General features: G+C 60.9%; 3 protein-coding genes across 4 annotated transcripts; 2 read left to right on the top strand and 1 right to left on the bottom strand.

Moving 5' to 3' along the window:
- Window positions 1–6,895: 6,895 nt before the first annotated feature.
- On the bottom strand, window positions 6,896–10,808 carry CCDC71 (coiled-coil domain containing 71). Its single transcript, XM_086755579.1, has 2 exons — window positions 10,723–10,808; window positions 6,896–8,207 (listed from the first exon to the last, which is right to left on the bottom strand). Exon 2 carries the CDS (start codon window positions 8,144–8,146, stop codon window positions 6,950–6,952), a length of 1,197 nt encoding a protein of 398 aa, XP_086611705.1. The 5' UTR covers window positions 8,147–8,207; window positions 10,723–10,808; the 3' UTR covers window positions 6,896–6,949.
- A 201-nt stretch (window positions 10,809–11,009) lies between these two features.
- Window positions 11,010–15,237, top strand: LOC147599553 (uncharacterized). The gene is made up of 5 exons (XM_086755677.1): window positions 11,010–11,240; window positions 11,315–11,700; window positions 12,304–12,464; window positions 12,884–13,016; window positions 14,614–15,237. Exons 1-5 carry the CDS (start codon window positions 11,084–11,086, stop codon window positions 14,800–14,802), a joined length of 1,026 nt encoding a protein of 341 aa, XP_086611803.1. The 5' UTR covers window positions 11,010–11,083; the 3' UTR covers window positions 14,803–15,237.
- Window positions 15,238–15,703: 466 nt separating this feature from the next.
- Window positions 15,704–19,957, top strand: KLHDC8B (kelch domain containing 8B). Of its 2 annotated transcripts, none has more exons than XM_086755604.1 (6): window positions 15,704–15,770; window positions 16,268–16,722; window positions 17,590–17,754; window positions 17,956–18,180; window positions 18,405–18,506; window positions 19,331–19,957. In XM_086755604.1, exons 2-6 carry the CDS (start codon window positions 16,350–16,352, stop codon window positions 19,525–19,527), a joined length of 1,062 nt encoding a protein of 353 aa, XP_086611730.1. In that variant the 5' UTR covers window positions 15,704–15,770; window positions 16,268–16,349; the 3' UTR covers window positions 19,528–19,957. The 2 variants fall into 2 exon arrangements, with proteins under 2 accessions (XP_086611730.1, XP_086611729.1); XM_086755603.1 differs by having other exon boundaries at window positions 18,405–18,518.
- Window positions 19,958–21,327: the final 1,370 nt, after the last annotated feature.

Raw genomic sequence — 21,327 nt, 5'->3', positions numbered from 1 at the left:
AACCGGCTCTGGATCGCAGGCGGGAGAACAACAGCATTTCTGTTGAATGTACGGGCTGCGGGGTGCCGGCTGCAGATCGGGCAGATCCAGAGAGGTGAGAGGGTGGGCAGGCAGGCAGGAGCTGGCAGAGCACTTGCCAGCACCAGGAACTAACCTGGAATGCCGATTTATGCCAGCTTACACCAGTTCAGCACCAGTGGGCTCGTCTGGAGCATTTCCATCCCGAGCCAGGCATTCCTTAATGAGGCTTGGGTAACCCCAAACCGCACTGGGGGGGACTGGGGGGAAGAGGTGGCAGTGGTCTCCAGCTGAGTGCGCCCCACGCAGCCGGGCACGCGGCAGACGCCGTTCCACGGAGCCGGGAGGAGCAGTCTGGCAGGGCTCAAAGAAAAGCTGGACACGCTGGGCGGTTCTGAGCACCGTTTTACTGAAGGGCTGGACACCTGCTAGGACTTCGTAACAGAAAGTTCACTTCATTTAAGAAAAAAGACAGGCTGGGTTTTGTCCCGTTCCCTCTGAGGAGCGGAATAATACCAACGCTGTCTTTTCACTAAACAATGCCATTCCAAAATATACAACACTGAGTGTGGAACAGCCCAGCCTCATATTAAACATTAAATATTAATATAGCTCCAGAAACATTCTACACAAACAAATGAAACAGTAAAAAGTTCACTCAAGAACAAGATGGTCAGTTGCTGTAAATTCATGATACAAAAGTTCGTTACTCGCCCTCCCGCAGGCTGCAGTTGCTGCTCCCCAGCTGCCACTTGGGACCCCCGAACACCAGGGGATGCCCACGGCGGAGCAGGTCGGTCGCGCTGCGGAGCAGAGACGGCTCTCTTAGAGACAACGGTTGGCAGAGACGAGCGCGAGGGCACTGCCCACTCTGCTGCTGTGCCTCTGCTCGGGAAACGCTGTGGCAGGAGGTGGAAACGGTGTCATACGCCGTGCTTTCTCCGCCACAAATGCCGACGCTCGTTTCATCCCCGGCCTGGGCAGCTGGCGGGGCAGGGGCTGGATGGGAGGTATTTCTGGGGGTAGCTTTGCAGCACCTTCTCTTTTACAACAGCACCGCATGCCTGACCGTGCCCGTGGGAATCACCAGACTCTCACAGGGGCTGCCTGTAGCAACAGGAACGGAAAGGGCTAATTAAGACAACACGGAGAGAGTCCCAGACGATAATAAGGCCTTTAAGGGACTCCCTGGGGCAAGGCCTAATCATCCCTGCAGGGGAAGGTATTTGGGATGCTCACCGGAAGAAGTGCTACCCACCCTGGGACCAGAGGGTACAAGTCAGCACCTGCGGGGTGCTCTGCAAGCTGGGGGAGCAGCTTACCTTCACCACGGCCACCCGAGCAGGGCCAGCTTGTGCAAGGATGGAAACCAAGGGTTAGGAGGGGCACTCCCTCCAAAAGGGCACCCCTTGCCCCTACCCCAGAGCCTGCAGCACCAGTGACTGTGCAGTGCTGCCACACAGGGCTGGACAGGCTCCGTTAGCTGGGCTGGGCAGAGCGGAGGCAGCGCTCCCTGTGCAATACCACAGATCTGGCTCCTCTGCTTCCAGATCTCCTGCAGCCAGCCGGCCAGGTGCCACTGGAGTCTTTGATTTCCCCTAATCCCAGCTTCTTGCTTTTTCACCAGACCTCCTTGGTCTTCCTCAGCAGACTGAGGGGTCTGCCCTCAGCACCACGGCTTTGGAGGAAGCAGCTGGCCAACCTGCGAGTGCTAGCACAGTCACACCTACAGACAGGGACCACTCAGCGCTCGGGGCTGGCTCTCCCGCCTTCTGGGACAAGGGCTCTGCTCCTCCAACCAGCGAGGCAGCTGGCGCCTTCCTAACGGCACGCGGCTCCAGGCAGGAGCAGGCTGCAAGGAGAGGGAAACCCGAGCGTGGTGCTCTCTAGCACAGAGCCCCGAATGCAAGGGCCTGGGAGCAACCTGCCCTGCTGCCCCTCTCCACGGATGGTGCCAGCCCACCCAGCTTGCAAAGCCAAGGGCTGCAGCACCATCGAGAAGGTGTGAGGTGCCCCAGAACAGCTCTCCTCTCCTCAGGCCACCTCAGCTCCTGGGAAGCCATCCCCGTCTGACCACAGCAGCAAACGGGCCAGTGCCATTTTGAAGACTGAAACAGCAACTGTCACTTCCACACACACCAATCAACGTGCTTGAGCAGCGGGGGCTCCACAAGGCTCAGCATCGACCCCGCCGACCACAGCCGACCCTAAACCTGTCCTCCTTCCCGGGAAGCTGTCCAGCTCACGTCACACTGTCCCGTTGCAGCTGAGAGACAAACCTGCTCTCCACCCCCACACGTCCCCCGTGCCGTGGCCAAAGGCCCACCTCCCAGACAGGGCAGGGAACCTGGACCCAAGGGGGAGAGCAGCTGGAGCTGCCGCCCCCCAATGCTGGCAACGTCTGGCCACAAACACAGCACATGTCACAACTGAAAGGGCCCAAATTCTGTGCTCAAGCCCAAAACCCAAAGTCCCTCCTGCCACAGCTGGGGTTGGGGGACTTCACCAGCTCCACTAGTGAAGAAATGCTGCTGGCGTGCAAGGGGGGCCTGGAGGACACGTGGCAGAACAGGAGCAGCTGCAGCGCAGGGCCAGGGAGCGAAGTGCCCAGCGTCGCCCACCCGCGCTGTTCTGCTCCCAACTTCCCTCGCGACGCTCTGAGCTGGTCACCGGCTGAACTCCGTGCACAGAAACACCAGGCAACGAGGGGTCTCAGCCCACTGCCCCCCTGGCCCTGTGAGCGCGAGCGCTGCAGCCTGGGCAGGTGATGCCCTGGTCTGAGAAGGATCCAGCTACACGAGTGCTCAAAGTGCTCCAGGGATCACACCTCCTCCCCATGCTGAAATATCACTAGCGGGCCACAAAGCAGGAGTAACAAAATAATCCCTTCTTGTTTTGCAGAAAAGTGCTTAAGAAATTCTGTACGAGGATCGCTACGGCAGCTGGCTCTGTGGGGGACGCAAACAGTTTGGAAGCAGCAGCACTACACTACATGGCTTGCAGGGAAGAGGCCAAGGATAAACTTGTCCAAGTAAAAGTAGTGGCAGATGGTGAAATCCGATCACAGTGGTCATGAGCTTCAAAACATTTCTACCAATTAGCAACGTGATTTCAACTGGTATCTGATGTCAGCTTCCCCTTCGGCTGCCTGCCGGACAAGCTGCTCTCCCCACGGACCTCGCTGACGGACTTCTGAGGCAGGCAGGAAGCTCAAGGACCTTGTCTGGTGGAGGCGAAGCATAAACTCTTGCTTCTTGGCAGCTGAATAAAAGGAGAAATGACTTCCACAAAATCAGTCGGAAGAACAGCATTTTGACCGCTGGCTGAATCATTTCTAGAAGTGACAGCGGCACAAATCCATGCGGTAAAAGCATTTCTAAGAGAGTCTCCAAAGCTCTCGGCTGTCACGGTGCCCGGGAACAGCACAGGCCAGGTTAGGCACTTGGATGAATTCAAAGTGGCTAATACAGAATCAGGTCTGAACAACCTGCATACAGCACACTCAGCAGAGACCACAGCGCTCCAGGCAACGATGTCTGTGTGCCCTGTCAGTCACTGCTGTGCAGATTCTTGGAAGGCAAGTGTCACCCTGCTGTCGCAGAATAACATGGAGTGGAAGGGACCTCTGGAGGGAGATCTCTGGTTACATCAGGTCTTAGGTAGGTCTGGTCTGATCTACTCTAAACACCAGCGTCCACGGCACAGCCCCTTCTGCAGCCTCCTGCACAGCAGTGTTGAAGGCCCAGGACGTCAGCAGCACCCGCAGCAGCTGTGGAGACGAAGGATGGCGGAGCCAACAACGAACAGACTGCAGGCGCCCCGTCAGCACTGGGCGACAGGTGGCAGTTGCTGACACTGGCCCCAGGGGCTGTAAAGCCCCTCTGTGAATAACAAACCACAAGCCCTCCAGACGAGTTCCCAAATCACCTGCAAAGGGGAAGAAGAGACAGAGAATCTAGCTCCAGCGCTGCCCAGTAGCTCAAGGGCCCTGCGACCTGTCAGAGATGCGCAGAAGCGCTGACAGAGACTGGACTGCTGATGAGCAACTCCCTGAGCACGGAGCTATGGGGTGCTCACTTCCCTGGCAGGAGCCTCAGTGACACAGAAGCATTTCTAACGCTCGTCTCTCCCTGTGGAGCAGAAGACCTCTCACTGATGGCCTGGGAAGGACAGCAGGTGAGCTGTGGCCACTAAGCACTCGCAGAACTCAGCTGGGTCCTGGGAAAGGCACGGCAGCGCTAAGGCAGTATGTTCTGCTGGACGTGTAAAGCAACAGTACAAGCCAAATCCTTAACTGGCAAAGACCTAAGCTGTGAAAGACAAGAGGTGACGGAGAAGACTGGGGAGGCAGGCAGCTGTGCAGCTGGGGGAAGAAACACAGCGAAGAGGAGGGATGCGGCCTGACAAGCTGGCCTCAGGTGCTCAGCTTCCTGCTCAGGCTGGAGGAAAAGCAACCTCAACCCGAATTCAGCCTTGTTGATGCACGGTTGTTTTTCCCAGTGGAGGCCAGGCGTTCAGCTGGGATGTCTGCGCCGCACGAAGAGGCTCCAGAGACAGCTCTCGGTGCCCTTATAAGGGGCTGGGAACAGGGGAAGCCGCTGAGCAGCCTGTCAGACAGCGATACCACAGGCAGGAGTTCAGAGCCGTCCTCGGGAAACGGCCAAAAAGAGAAACTCCAGTGCAGGACTTCAAGACCTGGCATTTGAGAGCGTGGGAATGAGAAAGGTCTGAAGGATGGGAACAAAAGGGATAAAGCAATTTTTGGCCGGTTAACAGTGATGCAGGGTCCCTGTTCATCCAGCATCATGTCAGGACAGGGAACTCTCTGCCAGGACATTTTAAAACACAGAAGCAGAAGAAAGTATTTTCTCCTCCTCTGCAGCCAACCAGCGGCATTCACAGGTCAGTCTCAAACACTGCAAGATATGATCTCTGACAGCAGCTCAGATATGCAAGTAACACCAAACAGAAACCGAGCGTGCGATTCTGAGCCTGCAATCGTTCCCCGAGAGAGAACCTCCACCCAGCTTCACCTGAGCGAGGGAGATCATCTCCGGCTGTGCCTTGGACACTCAGCTTTCCTGCCCTCTCACTCCCTCATGAACTTCCTCTCTCTTCTCCATGCCGCCGTTTTCCTCTCTGCGCTAGGGATCAGACGCTGACCCCTTTTACAAAGCGCTGAAATCCAGCCAGGTGCTAGGGAGGGGCTGAAACGTAAGGAGCTGGGGCTTCCCAAGGGAGCTCATCCCTTCAGCCAATGTCCACAGAGATTACTAGGTCAGACAACTGGTATTTTGAGCTGGTGAGAGAACGAGTGGATTACCACCCCACTGCTGCAGAGATCTGAACGTACAGCGGTGCACAGAGCCGAGCCCGTGCCTGGCCCGACGCTGTTTCCTCTCCCCAAGCTGCCAAGTTCTGCCTTTGCAATACCCCAACGCAGGTCGTCTCATGGGAGGCCGTCCCTCCTAGGTGACAGCTGCAGCACCGACCGCTCCAACGCAGTGTTTCTCCTGGAGTTTGCAGAATCTTTCCCTGCGGAGAGCAGACCCACGCACGTAGTCTGTGTTCACATCTGACAGCGTGCCTCCAGCACAGGAAGACTAACGCCGCCCGTCTGCAGCAGTTCTGCAGTGCCTCCCGGGGACGGGCAGAGCCTGCACTCCCGCCGCTTTCACACCTGCCACACACCTTCTCGCAACATTCCTCACGGCACAGCAAAGCTGTCACCCATTGCAACACGGTGCCGATCTCTCCTCCTACTTCTTCTCCCCCACAATCTGACAAAAAGAAACTCTCTGTTTAAGTGCTGGCATGTATCCTCTGATCCCTTCTGCTTTTCTGCTTCAATTCCGGCTCAAATATCCCTCCGAGCTCTGGGACCCGCAAGACGGATCTACTACATTCAAACACAGCCTGTGTCTCCTCTGTTGGCACCTAGAACCTGCTCCTGAAACACTCAGCAACAGCAACGCAGTTACGTGGTGGGCAGGACACTTTATGTAACTCTTATTAACAACTCCAGCCCTCGGCTCTAACAGTCACAGTTCATATTCTACGTTTGCACCCGGGGTACAGGAGAGCGGAGCAACGCTGGGTGCTGAGGAGGCATCACTCTCTGGAGGCAAACCCCCACCATGAGTCCGGAGCTTCTGCTACCAACAAAGAGAGGAGGCACCTAGAGATGTCGGGCAGACTTTGAGGCAACAGCCCCCCACTCTTATGCAGAGGTAATACCGAAAATATTAAAACTATAATCAACTATCCGCTGGTAAATCTCCAAATTGCTTGGCAAACAAGTGGCTAAAACTCTGCCTGCCTCTGAGCTGCTCAAGAGAGCCCAGAACAGACTGTCACAACACTGACTCACAAAGAAATCCTGGCACCTTTCAACAAAAGACTGGTTGAAGGGGAGGGGAACAAAAGCTATCGAACCCAGTCCCAGAGGGACGGAGGAAGTGCATCTTCCCACAGCTCCTGGGACACGTGCACATAGATGGATATATAGACATATAAAGTTATAAAATTTGATCAAAATAAAACCAGTAAATGTACAGCTTCAAAAAGAGCAGTATCACAGTGCATCGATGTCATGAGAAAATCCCATGTTCTCCCCCTGCACGAGAGCGCAGCCTGCCACGTTCAGAAGGGCGCCGGTGGGAAGCGAGCGCTCCGGCCTGCTCGGCTCGCCGCGGGCGAGAGTCACCGTTCCGCGTTCCCGAACGGGGTTTTGTATTTCTGCAGTCAGTTCTGCATAGCAGTGGTAGACAGGCAGAAACAGCGTGAGAGCAGGCTGCTCCCTCCGCAGGTTAGTCGACATATCGTCATCAGGCACCAGAGATCCAGAGTCGCTCTTAAACTTCTCCACGCTCTGGTGCCAGGCTCGTATTTACTTACTTACAAAAAAAAAAAAGTGACAAAGTGAAGAAACTCAAGGGACGCTGTGAGAGTGTGACAAGGGCTGAATTCGGATCACGGGGGACAGGTTGACCCTAAGGATCTTCTGTGCTCTCCTCCTCACTTCATCGTCAGAAGAAGAGTTGCCCACCTTGATGGCCCGGAATTTCAGCAGGTTCAAAGTGCTCTGAGCCTGTCGAGATTTCTTTCGGACAGGAACGGTATTTGCTTTCTTTCTCTGCGGTGCTTCTCTTGCCTCCGTAGCTCTTCTCCTCTTCTGCCCAGTGCTTTCCTGGTAAGTACTACTGTCCTTCCACTCTGCTTTTCCCACCAGCGGTTCCTTACCTTTGATTTTCAAGATCTTGGACTGCGGTGCTGTGGTGCAGCCCTGGGACGAGCTGCCTGTGACTCTCCCGTTGAGGACTCCCGAGGCTTTGCAAGCATTGCTCTCCTGCAGCACCCCAGCCTTTGGTCCCTTCAGAAGACTTAAAGAGAGGGTGGCAGAATCCGATGCTTTCTTTATCAAACGCTTGTACCCCTTACCTTCTGTTATTTTGGGAGTCTTGCCTGAAGAAAACTGCCTCGGCGCACTCGAAGCCTTAAGGAGTTTAAGGTCCGAGGGTGAGATCCCAAGACGCCCTCGTGTGTACTTGGACTCCAAACAGGATGCGGGAGTTTTCAGCGGCACCAGAGCTTCCAGAACCACCGACAGTCTCATGGCTGGATACACGTCAGGATACGTGCTGGTAGGGAAGCCCACTGCCGCAGCCTTGGACGCGCCGGATCTTGTCTGCTTCAAGGAGCTCAAGAGGAGATTTGTAGAATCCCCTTTAGAGACGGGCTGAGCGGAGACTTTCGAAGAGTTCACCGAAGTGCTGGTGGGCGAAGCAGCCACCTTTGGCGTGGCTGCGGTGTTTCGAGACGGGCTCTCAGCAGCCTCGGTGGCGGCGGTGGCGCAGTTGTGCGGGGTGCTCTCTTTTGTTTGGCTAGGTGTGTCTGCCGTGCACGAGCTGTACCCGTACACATCCTTACTCCTCAGAATTGTGGGCTGGTAGCCCTCCTCCTTCAGGCCCTGAATGAAGGCCACCAGCTGGATCTCTGTGTCCGAAAGGTCCTTGGACATTGGGTTGAAGACTCGGAGGGCTTCCTCCAGAACTTTCTGTCCTGCAGAGGAAATTCTCGACCAGGAATGGACAGCTTTTTCTTCCGCATTGTTCACTGCAATATTCATGGCATTAGGCAAGCGGGTGCTTCAAAAAGGTCCAAATTACTGGAAAAACAACCTTTGACACCTCAAAAGGAGAGAGAAGATAGTTAGCTTACAGCAACTGAAATTATCTTGCGCTTTTAAGCAGGGACCCGAAACCATTAGCTCAGGCGTGGCTACTCACAAACACTGGGTCAGATCCTGGGCACAACCCAAGACAATCCTGTCACTGATTCATCGCTAAGCAAAACTAAAACATCTCTCACAGAAATACCCTCAAACCTAAACAAATATTTCAGGCAATCCTGTCCAACCCATCCCAAGATGAAGGGTTCCCATGAAAGGGTTCCAGTTTCTCAGTGAAATCTGCAGCTCGTTTCCAGTTTGAGTTTGACATGCCCCAGCTTCAGGTAACCAGATTTCGATTTCCCTCGGTAAAGCAGCCCTTCACTGAACCCTCGCCTGGCGCACGCACCAAGAACACCACGATCGAGCCATCTCAACACTGAGCAGCCTGAGCACCTCAAATCTATGCCAGCATCACCTTCAATTTTCCAGCTTCCTAATGGACTCTGCTCAAAAATTGATTCTGAGTCGCTACCAAAGTGGCAGCATCCTCCTGCAGACCTGACAGCAGGACTGGAGGCTATTTCAGTCGTGCTTCATTGATGCCGAACGCTGTGGCAAAGCAACACCGCTCCTTGCTGTTCCCTTGTTTGAACAACGGTCTGCAACTCGCTGTCACAGCGAACTGGTGTTGATCCAAGGGCGCTCGCTGCCAAGTGAGGAGGAAGCAGGAAATTCAAGCAGGGCAGCGTGAAGGAAACGCATATCAGCAGGGCCAAGCGTACAGCGGCCTGAGGGACAGCACTGGGATCACGCTCAGAGCGCTACGCAGCTGCCTGCCTGGGACAAAAGCACTAGTTATTGCTTTAAATTAAAAAACAGGCACAAAGAGCAGCCCACGCAGGACTTTGTGATGCACCCAGGAGAACTCTCATCTCGTAATGTTGAGCTGGCGGCCTCACCAGCTCCGCAGCTGGATGCTGCACAGAGAAGTTATAAAATCTTTAGCTTCATGAGTATCTCCCAAAACAATACGAAGGATTCAGTGAAAAATCCTTCCCAGGGAAATGCAGAAGGTGTTGGACACATTATCAGAGAGAGCAGAGCACAGGCAAGGAAGCTGTGACGGAAAAGCGAGCGTCTGAGCAGAGCAAGGAACCACTCGTGTCCAACGTTCCTTCCAGAACTCCAGTTTCACCACAACCCCAGAGCCTGGGAGCGCCAGCCCCAGACCGGCGCCCGCGCCGCCACTGGCTGCACAAGCAGGGAAGAGACACAAGCCAAAAGCCGCCGCAGCAGGGGAAGCACAGGTCAGCAGGGCGGGTAAGAGCCTCCGCATGACAGACTAATCTCAGTCAAGTGTTCTGCAGACGTCACGGCAGAAGAGGGATTTGGAGGAGCATAATGTAGTTGCACTGCAGCAGGCAGGGATCTCCCACAGAGGAGGGGAGGCAGGCAGGGAAGCACTCCGACGGAGCCGCGGCTGGTGTCATCGGCCACCGGTGACATTTGCCATCTCCAAAATGAGCAAGCGGTAGCAGGCGCAGCGTAGCCAGTGAGGATGTAAAGCTTAATCCCAAGCTGGTAGAGAAGCAGCACAACTAACAACGTGCTCTCAACAGGCTGCACAATGGATCACCTTCGGGCTGCAGCAAGCCCCGCAGCAGCCGGGACACCTCGAGGTGCATTCTGATGTTGAATGGAGAGGCTGGGACATCTCAGCAGGGACAGGACACCTCAACACCGATCCGCCCAGTCTCCTTTTGTGCAGTGCAAGTTGTAGCAGGAGCGAAAGGTGGCAAGCAGTCTGTCCGCCCAACAGCCAGGGCCCTCACTTGACACACTACCAGCGGATGTGCCCTAGCTAAAGCACCCCGGCGCCACAGGCCTGCGGTGCTCCTGGGGGGGATGCAAAGTGCTGGCAGGACCCTCACGCAACGCTCAAGCAATGCCAGGCCCGGCTGCCCGGGCGCGGAGCTCAAGGAAAGGGCTCTGCAGTGCTTCTCTGGATGCACTGGAAGGGGACACCGGCTGCCGGCAGGGCCGAGACGTGGGGCTGGGCAGCCTGGGCAGACGGAGGCTGCTGTGGAGACCCAAGGAGGGCTCGGTGGCTCAGCCTCTCCTCCCGGCCCACCCCTCGGTGCAGGAGATGCCCCTTCCCGAGCGCCCGCCCCCCGCACACCCCTGCCCAGGTTCGGCTCGGCCCGGTAAGGAGAAGCCAGCGGCAGCCCTGGCTGGACCACCTCGTCCCGCCGGCCGGAGGGGCCCCGGGGCGGGGGAGAGCCGCCCGGGCCAGCGCCCTCCCTGCGGGGCTGCGGGAGGTGATTGGTGCAGACAGCGGGTGCGGCCCCCCCGCTCGGCCCCGCGCCGGCTCCCGGGCCCGTCAGGGAGGGAGGGGGGGCGGGGGCGGGGGCCGGGGCGGGGCCCTCAGTGTCGCGGCTCCGCCTGCAGCGCCCGGAGGCCGCCCTGCCGGGCGGCTCGGCAGCGCCCTCGCCCGGGAGCGCGGGGCCCGGGCACCGCCGGCCCCAACCTACCGGCCGCCGCCAGACCCGCACCCGCCGCTGCGCTGCGACCGCCGCTCCAACATGGCCGCCCGCGGAGCGCCGGAAGCACCGCCCACTTCCGCTTCCGGCCTCCCTTTGGCGGGTCGAGGCCACGCCCACAAGTACGGAGCGGGTTCGGCCACGCCCCCTGACCCCCGACCTCCGCCGCGTTCCCGGTCTCCGTGGCAACGGCGGCGGGGGCGCCGGTGGCGGGCGGTGCCCCGCGGCGCGGGCCCGGGCCGGCAGGGGGCGCTCGGCCGGCGGAAGCGGCGCGGGCGGAAGTGGCTCCGTTTCCACGGTGACGGCGGCGCGGCCGGGGCCGGTTCCGGTGGCCGGGGCCGGTTCCGGAGCGATGAGCGGCGGGGCCGGGCGGCGGCGGCGGCGGCTGGTGCTGCACGTGGACCTGAACAACACGGTGGTGGCGGCGGACGCGGTGTCGGGGCAGGGCCCGCGGGCCGCGCTCAATACCTTCCTCAGCACCGTCACCTGGGGCCGCGCCGGGGCCGCCGGTGAGCGCCGGGGCCTGCGGGGACCGGGCGGGAGGGCGGCGGGGGCGGCGGCTGAGCACCCTCCTCTCTTGCAGGCGAGTGGCAGTGGGCGAGCGACCGCCCTTCCCTGGGCCCCCCCTGCCCCGGGGCTCTCAGCTACTACAGCCACCACGGCCGGGACCCGGCCTTCACCGAGACGGGCCCGGGCCGGTGCTTCGGTGACCTCCATGCCCGCCACCTGCAGCTGCTGGAGTGGCCTGGCCGGCCGCACGACGTCTTTTCGGTCCAGGGCGAACGGAGCAAACGTTACCACCTGATCCTGCCCGCCTTCTTCCGCCTCCTGGACAGCCTGCACCGGGACGGGAGAGCCTTCGCCGTCGTCTTCAGGACTTTTGGCACGGACCTGCCCCGTGCTCTCCGGGCCGTCAGCTGCGCCCTGGACGGGCAGCACCCCCAGTTCCCAGCCCTGCGGGATCTGGCGGTGAGTGGCACCCCGAGGGCCCGGCGCGCGGGAGAAGGGCAGCCGGGTGGCTTGCACAGAGCTCCCCACGTCAGGCTGCTCTCAAGCTGCTCAGCCGTCTCGCTTTTAAAAGCTCCAGCTTCTGCAGCGAGGAAACACAGCCGGCTTCTCGGAAGAAGCTGTTAGCCGGAGGAGAGTGCGTGTGCGTGTGGATCCTGCGTGGGAATGGTCTCCTCTCGGGGTGTCCCGGGTTGGGCAGAGCATCCCTTCTCCCATAGAGAGGCCACTGCAGCAGACCAGGGCTCCGCGGCTCAGAGCCGATGGCAGCCGTGCTCTCCCCCCAGCAGCACACCAGACAGGAACACTGGGAACGAGCTTCAGGAGCCGCTTCAGTTCTTCCTCAAAGCATTAATGGGGAACAGAGATTGAAACGGGGGCAGTGTGCAGCTAGGAGGTCATTCCTTTCCATCCCTAGAGAGGGGATGATTTTTGGGTGGGAGGGTTCCATGCCTCTTCTTGTCTTCTCCGCAGCGCTGTCCTCTCACATGTTGGTGGGAGTCTCCACCCTGCTGCTTGTTGTCTCTGCCGATGCACAAAAAAAACCTGTTTGCTTTGGTCCTGCAGCTCCCCATGGACCTCACCCCTGGCCAGATACGCTGCAGCAAGCAAGGGGTGGTGCTGACAAGGGGAGCAGAGCGGCTGGCCACCCGTGAGGATGGCAGAAAGCTTTACAATTACTTCAGCTCTTTGGAGGGAATTGGAGGCTTCCAAGACCACTTTGACTGGTGAGAAACAGGGCACTAAAGTGAATTGGGGATTCTCTCCTCTTTTGTGACTCTCTGAGCTTCTCCCAGTCTGGGACAGCTCATATTTTTGAGGTCTTCAAGTGGTTGGGGCCCCTAACATTAACGTGCTCCCCATTTTGCCTGTGGGCAGCCTGATGGGGCTCTCACATCTTTCCTCAGGTCTCCATCCCCTGGTGTACCTCCTGCTTTTCTGCGAACACCCCCTGATTTGTTATCTCACTACAAAATGCTTCTCTTTCCCGGGAGGCAGCAGCAGGCAGAGGGACAGGACGGTCTCTGTCCTCCTTCCCTGGCCCACAGGCTTGCCCTGAGCCTGCACCGCAGCCTTGCTTGCCTTCACCCGAGAGCTGTCGCCTTCTCCTTCCCCTGACTGCTCCTTGTTCTGCTTCCTGTTTCAGGTGGGCCAGGAATCAGTTCTCTTCCCGGGGTGGGAAGCCCCTGTGGATCGACCCACATGATCCCAGCGTTCACCACATCTTCATCGACGACAACATCCGGCTGGACGACGCAGACACCATTGTTCATCCCCAGGTAGGTGGCTGAAGGCCCCTCCGGCTCCAGCTGCCTGCGCTGCCGGGTGTCCCCGGCGAGGTCAGGCACGTTTTGTCCCCTTTGCATGAGTGTGAGCCTGCAAAGGGCGATCAAGGCGTAACCCCGGTGTCACTGCACCCCGTGCCACCGGCAGTGGTGGTGGCAATGCATAGGGCTGCCCACAGGGAGGGTGAGATCGGCCATCGGCAGAGAACAGCTCGCTGCCGAGCGCCTCTGCTCTGCCGAGGTGAGTCAGTCCGAGTCAGTCTGGGTCGCAGCGGCAGCAGGCCAGCCAGCCTCGAGGTGCGACCACCACTTGTCTGTGGCACCGAAATGTTTGTGGTGGACGGTGCTTGGAAAAGGGAACATTTGTGCAGTCATGCGCCTGGCAGTTGGACAACTGTCCGTGTTCAAACAAGAGCCGCAGATCCATGGGCAAGGCAGAAGCCCTGCCCATTTCCATCCAGGAGGAGACAGCATGAGAAGGGGGAATGTGCAGCAGCTTGTGAATGGTTGGCAGCGTTTGCCAGGCAGCTGGGGAGTGGTGAGGGATGGGATATTCATCGGATATTCCCTTCCAGACAAGTTCCCTCCGTTTGTGGATCTGTAGCTGGTGGCAGGAGTTGTTGCTGCCCGGAGCAGAGCTGTCCGGAATAGGCTTCGGACTGTCCCGTGCCTGGTTCAGGTGAATTCACGTGGACGGCCCTGCTGAGAGCCTGAGGCCTCTGTGCACAGCAGCTGCTGCCTGCGCGTCTGCAGCAGCCGGAGTGTGGCTCACGCAGCTCCACTTGCTGCATTTCAGCTTTGGGCTCTTTTCCTGATCAAGGAACTCTTCCTTTTGCCATCTGTAGCCGGCACGGCTGGTCAGTCAGGCTGCTCGGCTTGTCTCAGGGCAGCCCTGCAGCCAGCCCCAGGGCTCGCCCCACATCGGATCGGTCAGGTAGGATCAAGTTATGCTGGCAGCAGATCTCGTTGGGGTCTGGGAGGCAGCCAAGCACCTCGCCAGCAGAGCTCATCCCTGCTGCTGGGACTTTGCTGTCCTGCAGCCAGGATCAGTAGGTTGGACGCCAGCTTCCCCTCTTTCGTCACCAGCTCTGCAGGGCTGTGCCTATGTCAGGCACAGTGACAGAGCAGCGCTGGGAGGGGAACAGATTGCCAGGTGGCCTTAGGCAGAGCCATGGTTAAGATCAGAAGGTGAAGTCCTTGTTCCCTCCTGTGCAACAGGCTGTGGGAGCCAAAGGAAGAGCTGCTGGCAGAGATTTTCCTGAGGTCGGCCGCTCCACAGAGCAGTTTTCTTCCAGCTGCTTGGTGTGGCCTGTTCCTTAGGGGAGGCCCAGCCACCTGTGCAACGAGCTGGTTCAGAGCCAAAGGGGCCTCAAGGGAAGGAGGGAAAAATCCAGAAAAACTTCACCTTCTGCTGGAGTGGAGATGGGAGCCCCTGCCCTTTGCTGCTGACCCACAGCCAGCGTGAAGGCTCCTGGCTGAGGAGAAGGGCTCTGCTCTCTGCTGCTGGGCTCTGCGCTTGTGCTGGGCATGGCCGCTGCACTGCTGCCCGCGAAGGGTGTGAGTGCTTCTGCGTGCTGCTCTCTCCCTGCAGGTGTTTTCGGAGCCAGGGAGCAGCAGCCCCAGGCGCGCTCCCACCTCGGAGCTGTATGACGTTTGCCTGGTGCAGACCGACCTGCTGGAGGCCATTGCTGACGAGGACTATTTCCTGCGCTGCGTGAGGAGGTGCGAGGAGAACTACGACCGCTACCTGGCCTGCGTGGAGAAGGACAGCCCGAGCTAGCGGTGGGGTGGACAGTGACACCGCCTCACAAGGCCAAGGGGCTCCGGGCTGGGACACCGCCTGCTTCCTGCTGTGCTCAGGCACAGCGCTGGGCTGGGCTCCCGCTGCGAGCTGTCCCCTCTGTGATGTGTGATGTGCCCGCTCAGTCCTACCAGGAACCTCCATGCCCGAGCACAAGCATTCTGGGAGCTTGCACGATGGGATCCCTGGAGAAACAGCTTTCCTTTCCTTGGCAGTGCTCTGGGGAGCTGCCCGCCTGGCTGGCGGGGCAGGGGCAACGCAGGCACCCACGCAGTGTTCACACCTCCCTTCGCGCTCCTGCAGCGGTGGCTGGTACGGAGCAGGTGTTACCGGTGGCACGCCCAAGTGCTGTTTGCACCGCGGTGTTCTCCCCATGTCACTTCTGCCTGTTTTTAAAGCAAAACTTTTCTAGCACGTTTCTGTTGTGAGTTTCCTGCCTGCCTTTGGCTCTGCCTGCGACAGCCCCTTTCCCAGCGCCGTCATTTGCGAGGCTCAGCCAAGCAGGGGGTGACGTTTGAGGGTTTGGGACCCCATTGCACCTTCCCGCTGAGTGACCCCGGCATGGTTGAGCTCAGGGCAGGGCCGGGCTCACGCTGCGTCCCCGGCAGCCCCACAGTGGCAATGGGCAGGGGGTCTTCTTCAGGGTAGGATGGTGGCTTCTCAGGCCGGTGAGCCCGGTGCCAGGGAGCATAGAGCCGCTGGCTCCATCACCGTCTCTCCAGTCCCTCTTCCCGCAGCGGCTCCTTCCCGGCGGGGCGAGCAGGGCAGGGGCACGGCGGGCCGGTAGCAGCACCGAGAGCCCCCGGAGAGCCGGGCGGAGGGGGGCGGGAGTTGGGGGGGGGGGCAAGCGCGGCACCGCCCCCACCAGCAGCAGCGGGCGGGCCCGGTGCGGGCGGCGGCGCGGAGCGGAGCGGAGCGGCGGGCAGAGCGGCGGAGCGGGCGGAGGGGTGAGCGCGCTCCCTGCCCCGCTCCCGGCAAGCGGGGCGGCGGCGGAGGGGATGCGGGAGGGAGCCGCGGGGAGAGCAGAGGGTCCGGTGGGTGCGGGCGGGAGCAGGAGCCTGGGGGTCCGGGCTGTGCACCGGGAGCCCCGGGGTGGGAGGTATGGGCCGTGCCCCGGCAGCCCCGGTGGGCAGGAGCCCCGGTTGGTGCGGGCAGGGAGCCCCGGGCAGTGGGAGCACCGGTGGGTGCGGGCTGTGCACTGGGAGCCCCGGTGAGCGGGAGCCCAGGGTACGGGAACGTCGGGGAGGGGGAGCCCCGGTGAGTGCGGGCAGGGACCCCCGGGGAGTGGGAGTCTCGGTGGGGAGCGGGACCCTGGGGTAGGGGAACCCAAATGGGTGCAGGTGGGGAGCCCTGGGGAGCTGTCGCCCCACCAAGGGGAGTGGGCTCGCTGGGGCCAGGGGGAGCGATGGGTGCCCGGGCGCTGATTTGGGTGCTCTCCCCACAGGAAGCGGTGGGCAGAGCCAGGCCAGATGGGTGGCACGGCAGAGCTGGGGCCCGGGGACCCTCGGGGTGGCTGAGCCCGGCCCATGGCGGCGGGCGCGGGCGCCTTCGTGTGGGCCACCTTTCCCGCCATGCCCACGCGGCGCGTGTACTGCAGCACCGCGCACCGCGATGGGCAGCTCTTCGTGCTGGGCGGCTGCGGGGGCGCTGGGCGAGCCCTGGGTGCTGCTGAGGTGCTCGACCTCCCGGCCCAGCAATGGACCACGCTCCCGCCGCTGCCCACACCGCGGGCCGGCGCCGCCGCCCTCGCCCTGGGCAAGCAGATCCTGGTGGTGGGCGGCGTGGATGCCGCGCAGAGGCCCCTCGCCTCTGTCGAGGTCTACCACGTGGATGAGGGCAAGTGGGAGAAGAAGGCGGCGCTGGCTCAGCCCTCCATGGGCATCTCCGCGGTGCAGAGAGGTGAGGGCTGGGGATGGGGCGTGGCTGCAGGTACCTCTCCTGTCCGGAGAAGCGGGGAGGCAGGGGTCAGGGATGCTCAGGTGGGATTTGAATCCCATCGCTGCTTGGGATGCAGCACAAGGCTTTCACCCAGCAGCCAAACTTGCCACTCAACGCCAGGGTCATGCTCCTGCCGCAGCGGCCCTGTTGCAGCCCGGGGCTGGGTGGTGTAGAGCCCCTCCAGGCACAGAAGCCTTTTCTGGCTGCCCTGGCTGAGAGCCGGGCCAGGATAGCCAAGCACGCTCTACTCCAGCCCGGCTCGGCGTGCTGTGAATCAAACACATTGCTATTCCTGCCCAAACTTTGCTGAGCAGCCTCCGAGCCTTGGCACAGCCTGGCAGCCCGTGGGCTGGGGGCTGAGGGCCAGGGTTGGTGCCGTACGTGGTGCCCGTGTCTGCTCCTTGGCTGCGGACGCTGTGGCATGGCCCCGGCGGGGTGGGCAGGGCAGAGGGGATGGCAGGGCAGCGGTGGGAGTGGGCAGGGGTGCTGGCCGTGCCGGGAGCGGGAGCAGGATTTGGCAGCATGGCTGTGTTGCCATGGTGTCTCCAGGGAGATGGTACTGTCAAGGATAATTAGAGCCGATGGCCTTGTGCTCTGCTCTGCACCTGATGGATGGGACCAAGAGGGGGACAAGGGGGTCCCAGCGGGGTCAGGGCACTGCTGGGCTCAGGCCTGGCCATGCTCACCATCCCCTGGCCACCCTGGAGCGACGGCTGGCCATGGGGCTCAGCAGCACCCGTGCTGCCTGCCCTGGAGGGCACAGGGGGGGCTCCAAGCCCCACGATGCTGCCCATGGCTGTCCCCACCTCATCGCTGCCTCTTTTGCAGATGGAGCCGTCTACGCTCTGGGGGGAATGGGTATGGACACCTCTCCCCAGGCGCTGGTCCGCGTCTATGAGCCGGCGAAGGACCACTGGCAGCCCCTGCCCTCCATGCCCACCCCCTGCTACGGGGCCTCTGCCTTCCTGCAGGGCAACAAGATCTTCATCCTGGGTAGGTGCTGCTGGGGCGAGCTGAGCTTCCCTCCCCTCCGCTGCCCTCTCCCTCCCCTGCCCTCCCAGACTGGGGGGTAACCTGGTGCATCCCAGGGTGGCTCTGTGCTGCCCTCCCACCCCATCCCACTCGCTGAGCACACCGATGGTGCCAGCTCAGGGCACGGGGCGCCATCAGCCACAGCATCTCCTCTTTGTGCAGGGGGCCGGCAGGGCAAGCTGCCCGTCACCGCCTTCGAAGCGTTCGACCTGGAGACGAGGAGCTGGACGCGCTACCCCAGCGTGCCCAGCCGCCGTGCCTTCGCCGCCTGCGCCATGGCTGACGGTGTCGTCTTCAGCCTGGGAGGGCTGCAGCAGCCGGGACCCCACAACTTCTACTCCCGTCCCCACTTCGTCAACACCGTGGAGATGTTCGATCCTGCGCAGGGTGAGTTCCGTGTTCCTGGATGCTGTGGGAGCATTTCCTGCGGCTCCAGGATGCCTCTCTGGGTCTTGGTGAGGGGTGTCCGTGCCCAAGGGACATGGTTCCTCTGGGGTCTGACCATCAGCCCTTGCTCCCTGGCCCCGGGGAGCCGTTAGTCCAGGGGTGTCCTAGCCTCGGTGTGTGGAGAGGAGCCCCAGCGAGCCGTCCTCATGCTCTCTTGCCTCCAGGTGCGTGGAGCAAGACGAGCCGCGCCATCCGCATGAGGGAGAAGAGAGCTGACTTCGTGGCCGGCTGCCTGGGAGGAAGAGTGGTGGCCGTGGGTGGCCTCGGTAATGCCGGGGGTAGGCGCGTGGCCGTGTTCTCATCCCTGTCCTTTGTGGCACGTTAGTGGGGAGGTTGGCTGTGCAAAACCACAGGGGTACTGCAACACCAGCTGCAGCCGCATCCCTCCTGTGCCCCCCAAGTGCTAGGGGGACCCTACTGCCCTGCCCTACTGGCTGCCCCCGCTGAGCCGCTTGCCTCCTTCACCCCCCCCAGCCAGACTCCTCTCAGCTTCTGTGCAGCGTGCTGGGCTCGCACAGCCCACGCCAGCTCAGCCCTGCTGTGCAGGCCGGCAGCGCTGCATCCCTCTCCCGAGAGAGCTGGGGAAAGGTCAGTGCTGTCACTCAGCAGCGGGGATGCAGCGGTGAGGGCTGCTCGGGTCGCCCAGCGCCGGCCGCAGCACCCCTGCAGTGAGGGCTGCCAGACCCCGCTGAGCTCACCCAGGGCGAGCCAGACCTCTTGCCACAGGGCAGGAGGGGATGATGAGGAAGGCGAGCAGTGCTGGCTGGATCCCTGTGGCGTGGCATCTGAGCCCTGCCACGGCTGGAGCTGCCCTCCCTTATCCCCCAGTGATGGCTGTGGGGGGCTGGCACGGGGGCAGAGCGAGCAGCGCAGCACCAGTGCCAGCAGCCTTCTCTGTGGGGACGCCGCTAATCCTCTTGTGCCCCTGCTAAATTGCCTCTGGGATGGCAGAGCCCCCACAGCTCAGGGCTGAGGGACCAGCTGCCGCCAAGGGCTCTGGCTGGGGAGTCGAAGGCGTATGAAGGGGGAAAGGCAGAGCCTGGGGTGCACAGAGGGCTGCTGGGGGCTGATGCCATCCCATCTCCCACAGGGAACCAATCCTGCCCGCTGGACTCGGTGGAAGGGTTCAGCCTCTCGCGGAAGAAGTGGGAGCCACTGCCCCCCATGCCCACCGGCCGCTGCTCCTGCTCCAGCTGCCTGGCGCCCAGCCTGCTCTTCGTCATCGGTGGGGTGGCCCAGGGCCCCAGCGGTGCCGTCGAGGCGCTGTGCCTGCGCGAGGCACCCTGAGCGGGGCCCGGGGACCAGCCCCGGCCGAGCACCAAGTGCCTGAAGTCGGGGACAGGGTGTGCACGCGCCCGCACGTGTGGGTGACCAGGCTCTGGGGAGACACTGTCCTGTGACGCCAGGCACCGGAGCAGCAACGGTTTCTGCCGTGCTTTGGAAACCCCTCTCAGCTTCTGCACGGCTGCGGCAGCAGAGCCCAGGGCAAAATCCTGCCTGGCGGGCATGCCATGGCCGGCGGTGCAGAGGGAATGGTGGCGGCAGGACTGTCACTGGCCACACTGCCCTGTCCGGCCCCGTCCATGCCGTGTGTGTAGCAGTGAGTGCTGTGTCGTCGTAGACCCAGTTGATGTCTCATGTAGCACAAAGGTGCCCTGTAGCTCAGTGCCTAGGAGGTGACGTAGCACCTCGAATAAATGAAATACGTGGAATTTTACCCCACTAGAGTCATGTTATCCCTGGTTATCCTGCTCTGGGCAGTGACATGTCACAGCCTGTTGGGAAAAACTCCTCCCAACGGAGAGTCTGGCCAGCCCTTCCCCAGTGGAGGCCTGTGCCGCAGGGCACCATGCCATGGGGCAGGGATGCTCTTGCTCTTTTCCTCACTGCCAGGGCGAGTGGAGCAATGTGATGGAGATCTCCTTTTGGAGAGGGAGAGCCGAGCGACGGCACAGCCTTGCTCCTGCTCGACCTCTCTGATAGGCAAAGCGGCTGCGGGGGTGAAGGCAGCAGCAGGAGAGGGGCTTTGTCAGAGAAAGCCGGGGCGCGAGAGGAGGCAGGGAGTGGTGAGGGCTGCCAGGATGCTGAGAAATGAGATGCCTAATGATGCCGGGGCTCCTGGGCCCCATCCAGCACCACAGCTGTGTCTCAAAGGATGGAGTACAGTTTGATGCCTGGGAGAGGCAAATCCAGCAGTGACCAGCTCTCCCAGGCAGGAACACCACATCTCCTGCTTTCCAGCACTGGGAAGGGAAGGTAAGCTCCGTACTGATGGTATCTGTGTGTGATGTTTAGGGGCGCACAGTGAGACCAGGGGGTGGGAGGTGTGATCCCCCAATTGCTTGGTGCCACGGGCTCGCCTGAGCCTCATTGCTCTCGGCTCCACGCAGAGTCACGCGCCCCAAAGCACAGAGCAGCAGTCACAGAGGCAGGTGAGGCATTTGATCTTTCACTGATGCAACATTAGAAAGATCTCACAGGTTTGGGTAAATATCGAGTGCAGATGCCTGACCTTTTGGAGAAGACAGCCGGCACTATCCTCAGGTGGGTAGCAGGGCTGGAGAGATGGCAGACCAAATCCTGGCAGAGCGTGGCAGCCTCCGGCACACCGCTGGGGCAGGCTGTGCCGTCTGCCTGGGGGCATCACAACGTGGGGCAAGTTGGAAACAATTTAGAGAAGAGCATTTGCAAGATATTTTTGGTGTTGATGCTCCATCGCCTCCACTGCCTGCCCAGTGTGGTGACCACAGGATCCGTCCTGGTGTGCCACATGGCCATTTGCCTGTGTTTTGGGAGGAACATCCTGGGATACTTGGTCTGGCTGTACCTCGGCTGAAGCCGTCCCTGCATCTGCCTCTGGAGTTGCCATAGAAACCACCGCTGTGCCAGGGCCAACATCAACAGGGAGTCCCGAATTAGTGATTGAGCCGTACCTCAGCGGCCGGGGGGATGTGCTGGCAGCCCGAGAAGGTCAGTGCCTTGCGCTGTGCTGGAGGGACTGGACAGAGGGACCCTCACCTCTAAGCACGACGTGGCTCCAGCCTTCTATGAATATTGCAGCAGCGCCCCATTTTCACAGCACTCCCT

This window comes from Chlamydotis macqueenii, chromosome 10 (assembly GCF_036417535.1).
Source record: "Chlamydotis macqueenii isolate bChlMac1 chromosome 10, bChlMac1.mat, whole genome shotgun sequence".
Lineage (NCBI taxonomy): Eukaryota > Metazoa > Chordata > Aves > Otidiformes > Otididae > Chlamydotis > Chlamydotis macqueenii.
The sequence above is the reverse complement of the archived record's forward strand: the minus strand, read 5'-3'. Positions and strand labels throughout refer to the sequence as shown.

Coding starts and splice junctions, on each gene's coding strand:
- CCDC71 (XM_086755579.1), bottom strand. CDS start 8,146: ATGAATATTGCAGTGAACAATGCGGAAGAAAAAGCTGTCCATTCCTGG.
- LOC147599553 (XM_086755677.1), top strand. CDS start 11,084: ATGAGCGGCGGGGCCGGGCGGCGGCGGCGGCGGCTGGTGCTGCACGTG. Junction 11,241..11,314: donor GGGCCGCGCCGGGGCCGCCG/GTGAGCGCCGGG, acceptor CCTCTCTTGCAG/GCGAGTGGCAGTGGGCGAGC. Junction 11,701..12,303: donor CAGCCCTGCGGGATCTGGCG/GTGAGTGGCACC, acceptor TTGGTCCTGCAG/CTCCCCATGGACCTCACCCC.
- KLHDC8B (XM_086755603.1), top strand. CDS start 16,350: ATGGCGGCGGGCGCGGGCGCCTTCGTGTGGGCCACCTTTCCCGCCATG. Junction 18,181..18,404: donor GATGTTCGATCCTGCGCAGG/GTGAGTTCCGTG, acceptor TCTTGCCTCCAG/GTGCGTGGAGCAAGACGAGC. Junction 18,519..19,330: donor TGGCCTCGGTAATGCCGGGG/GTAGGCGCGTGG, acceptor CATCTCCCACAG/GGAACCAATCCTGCCCGCTG.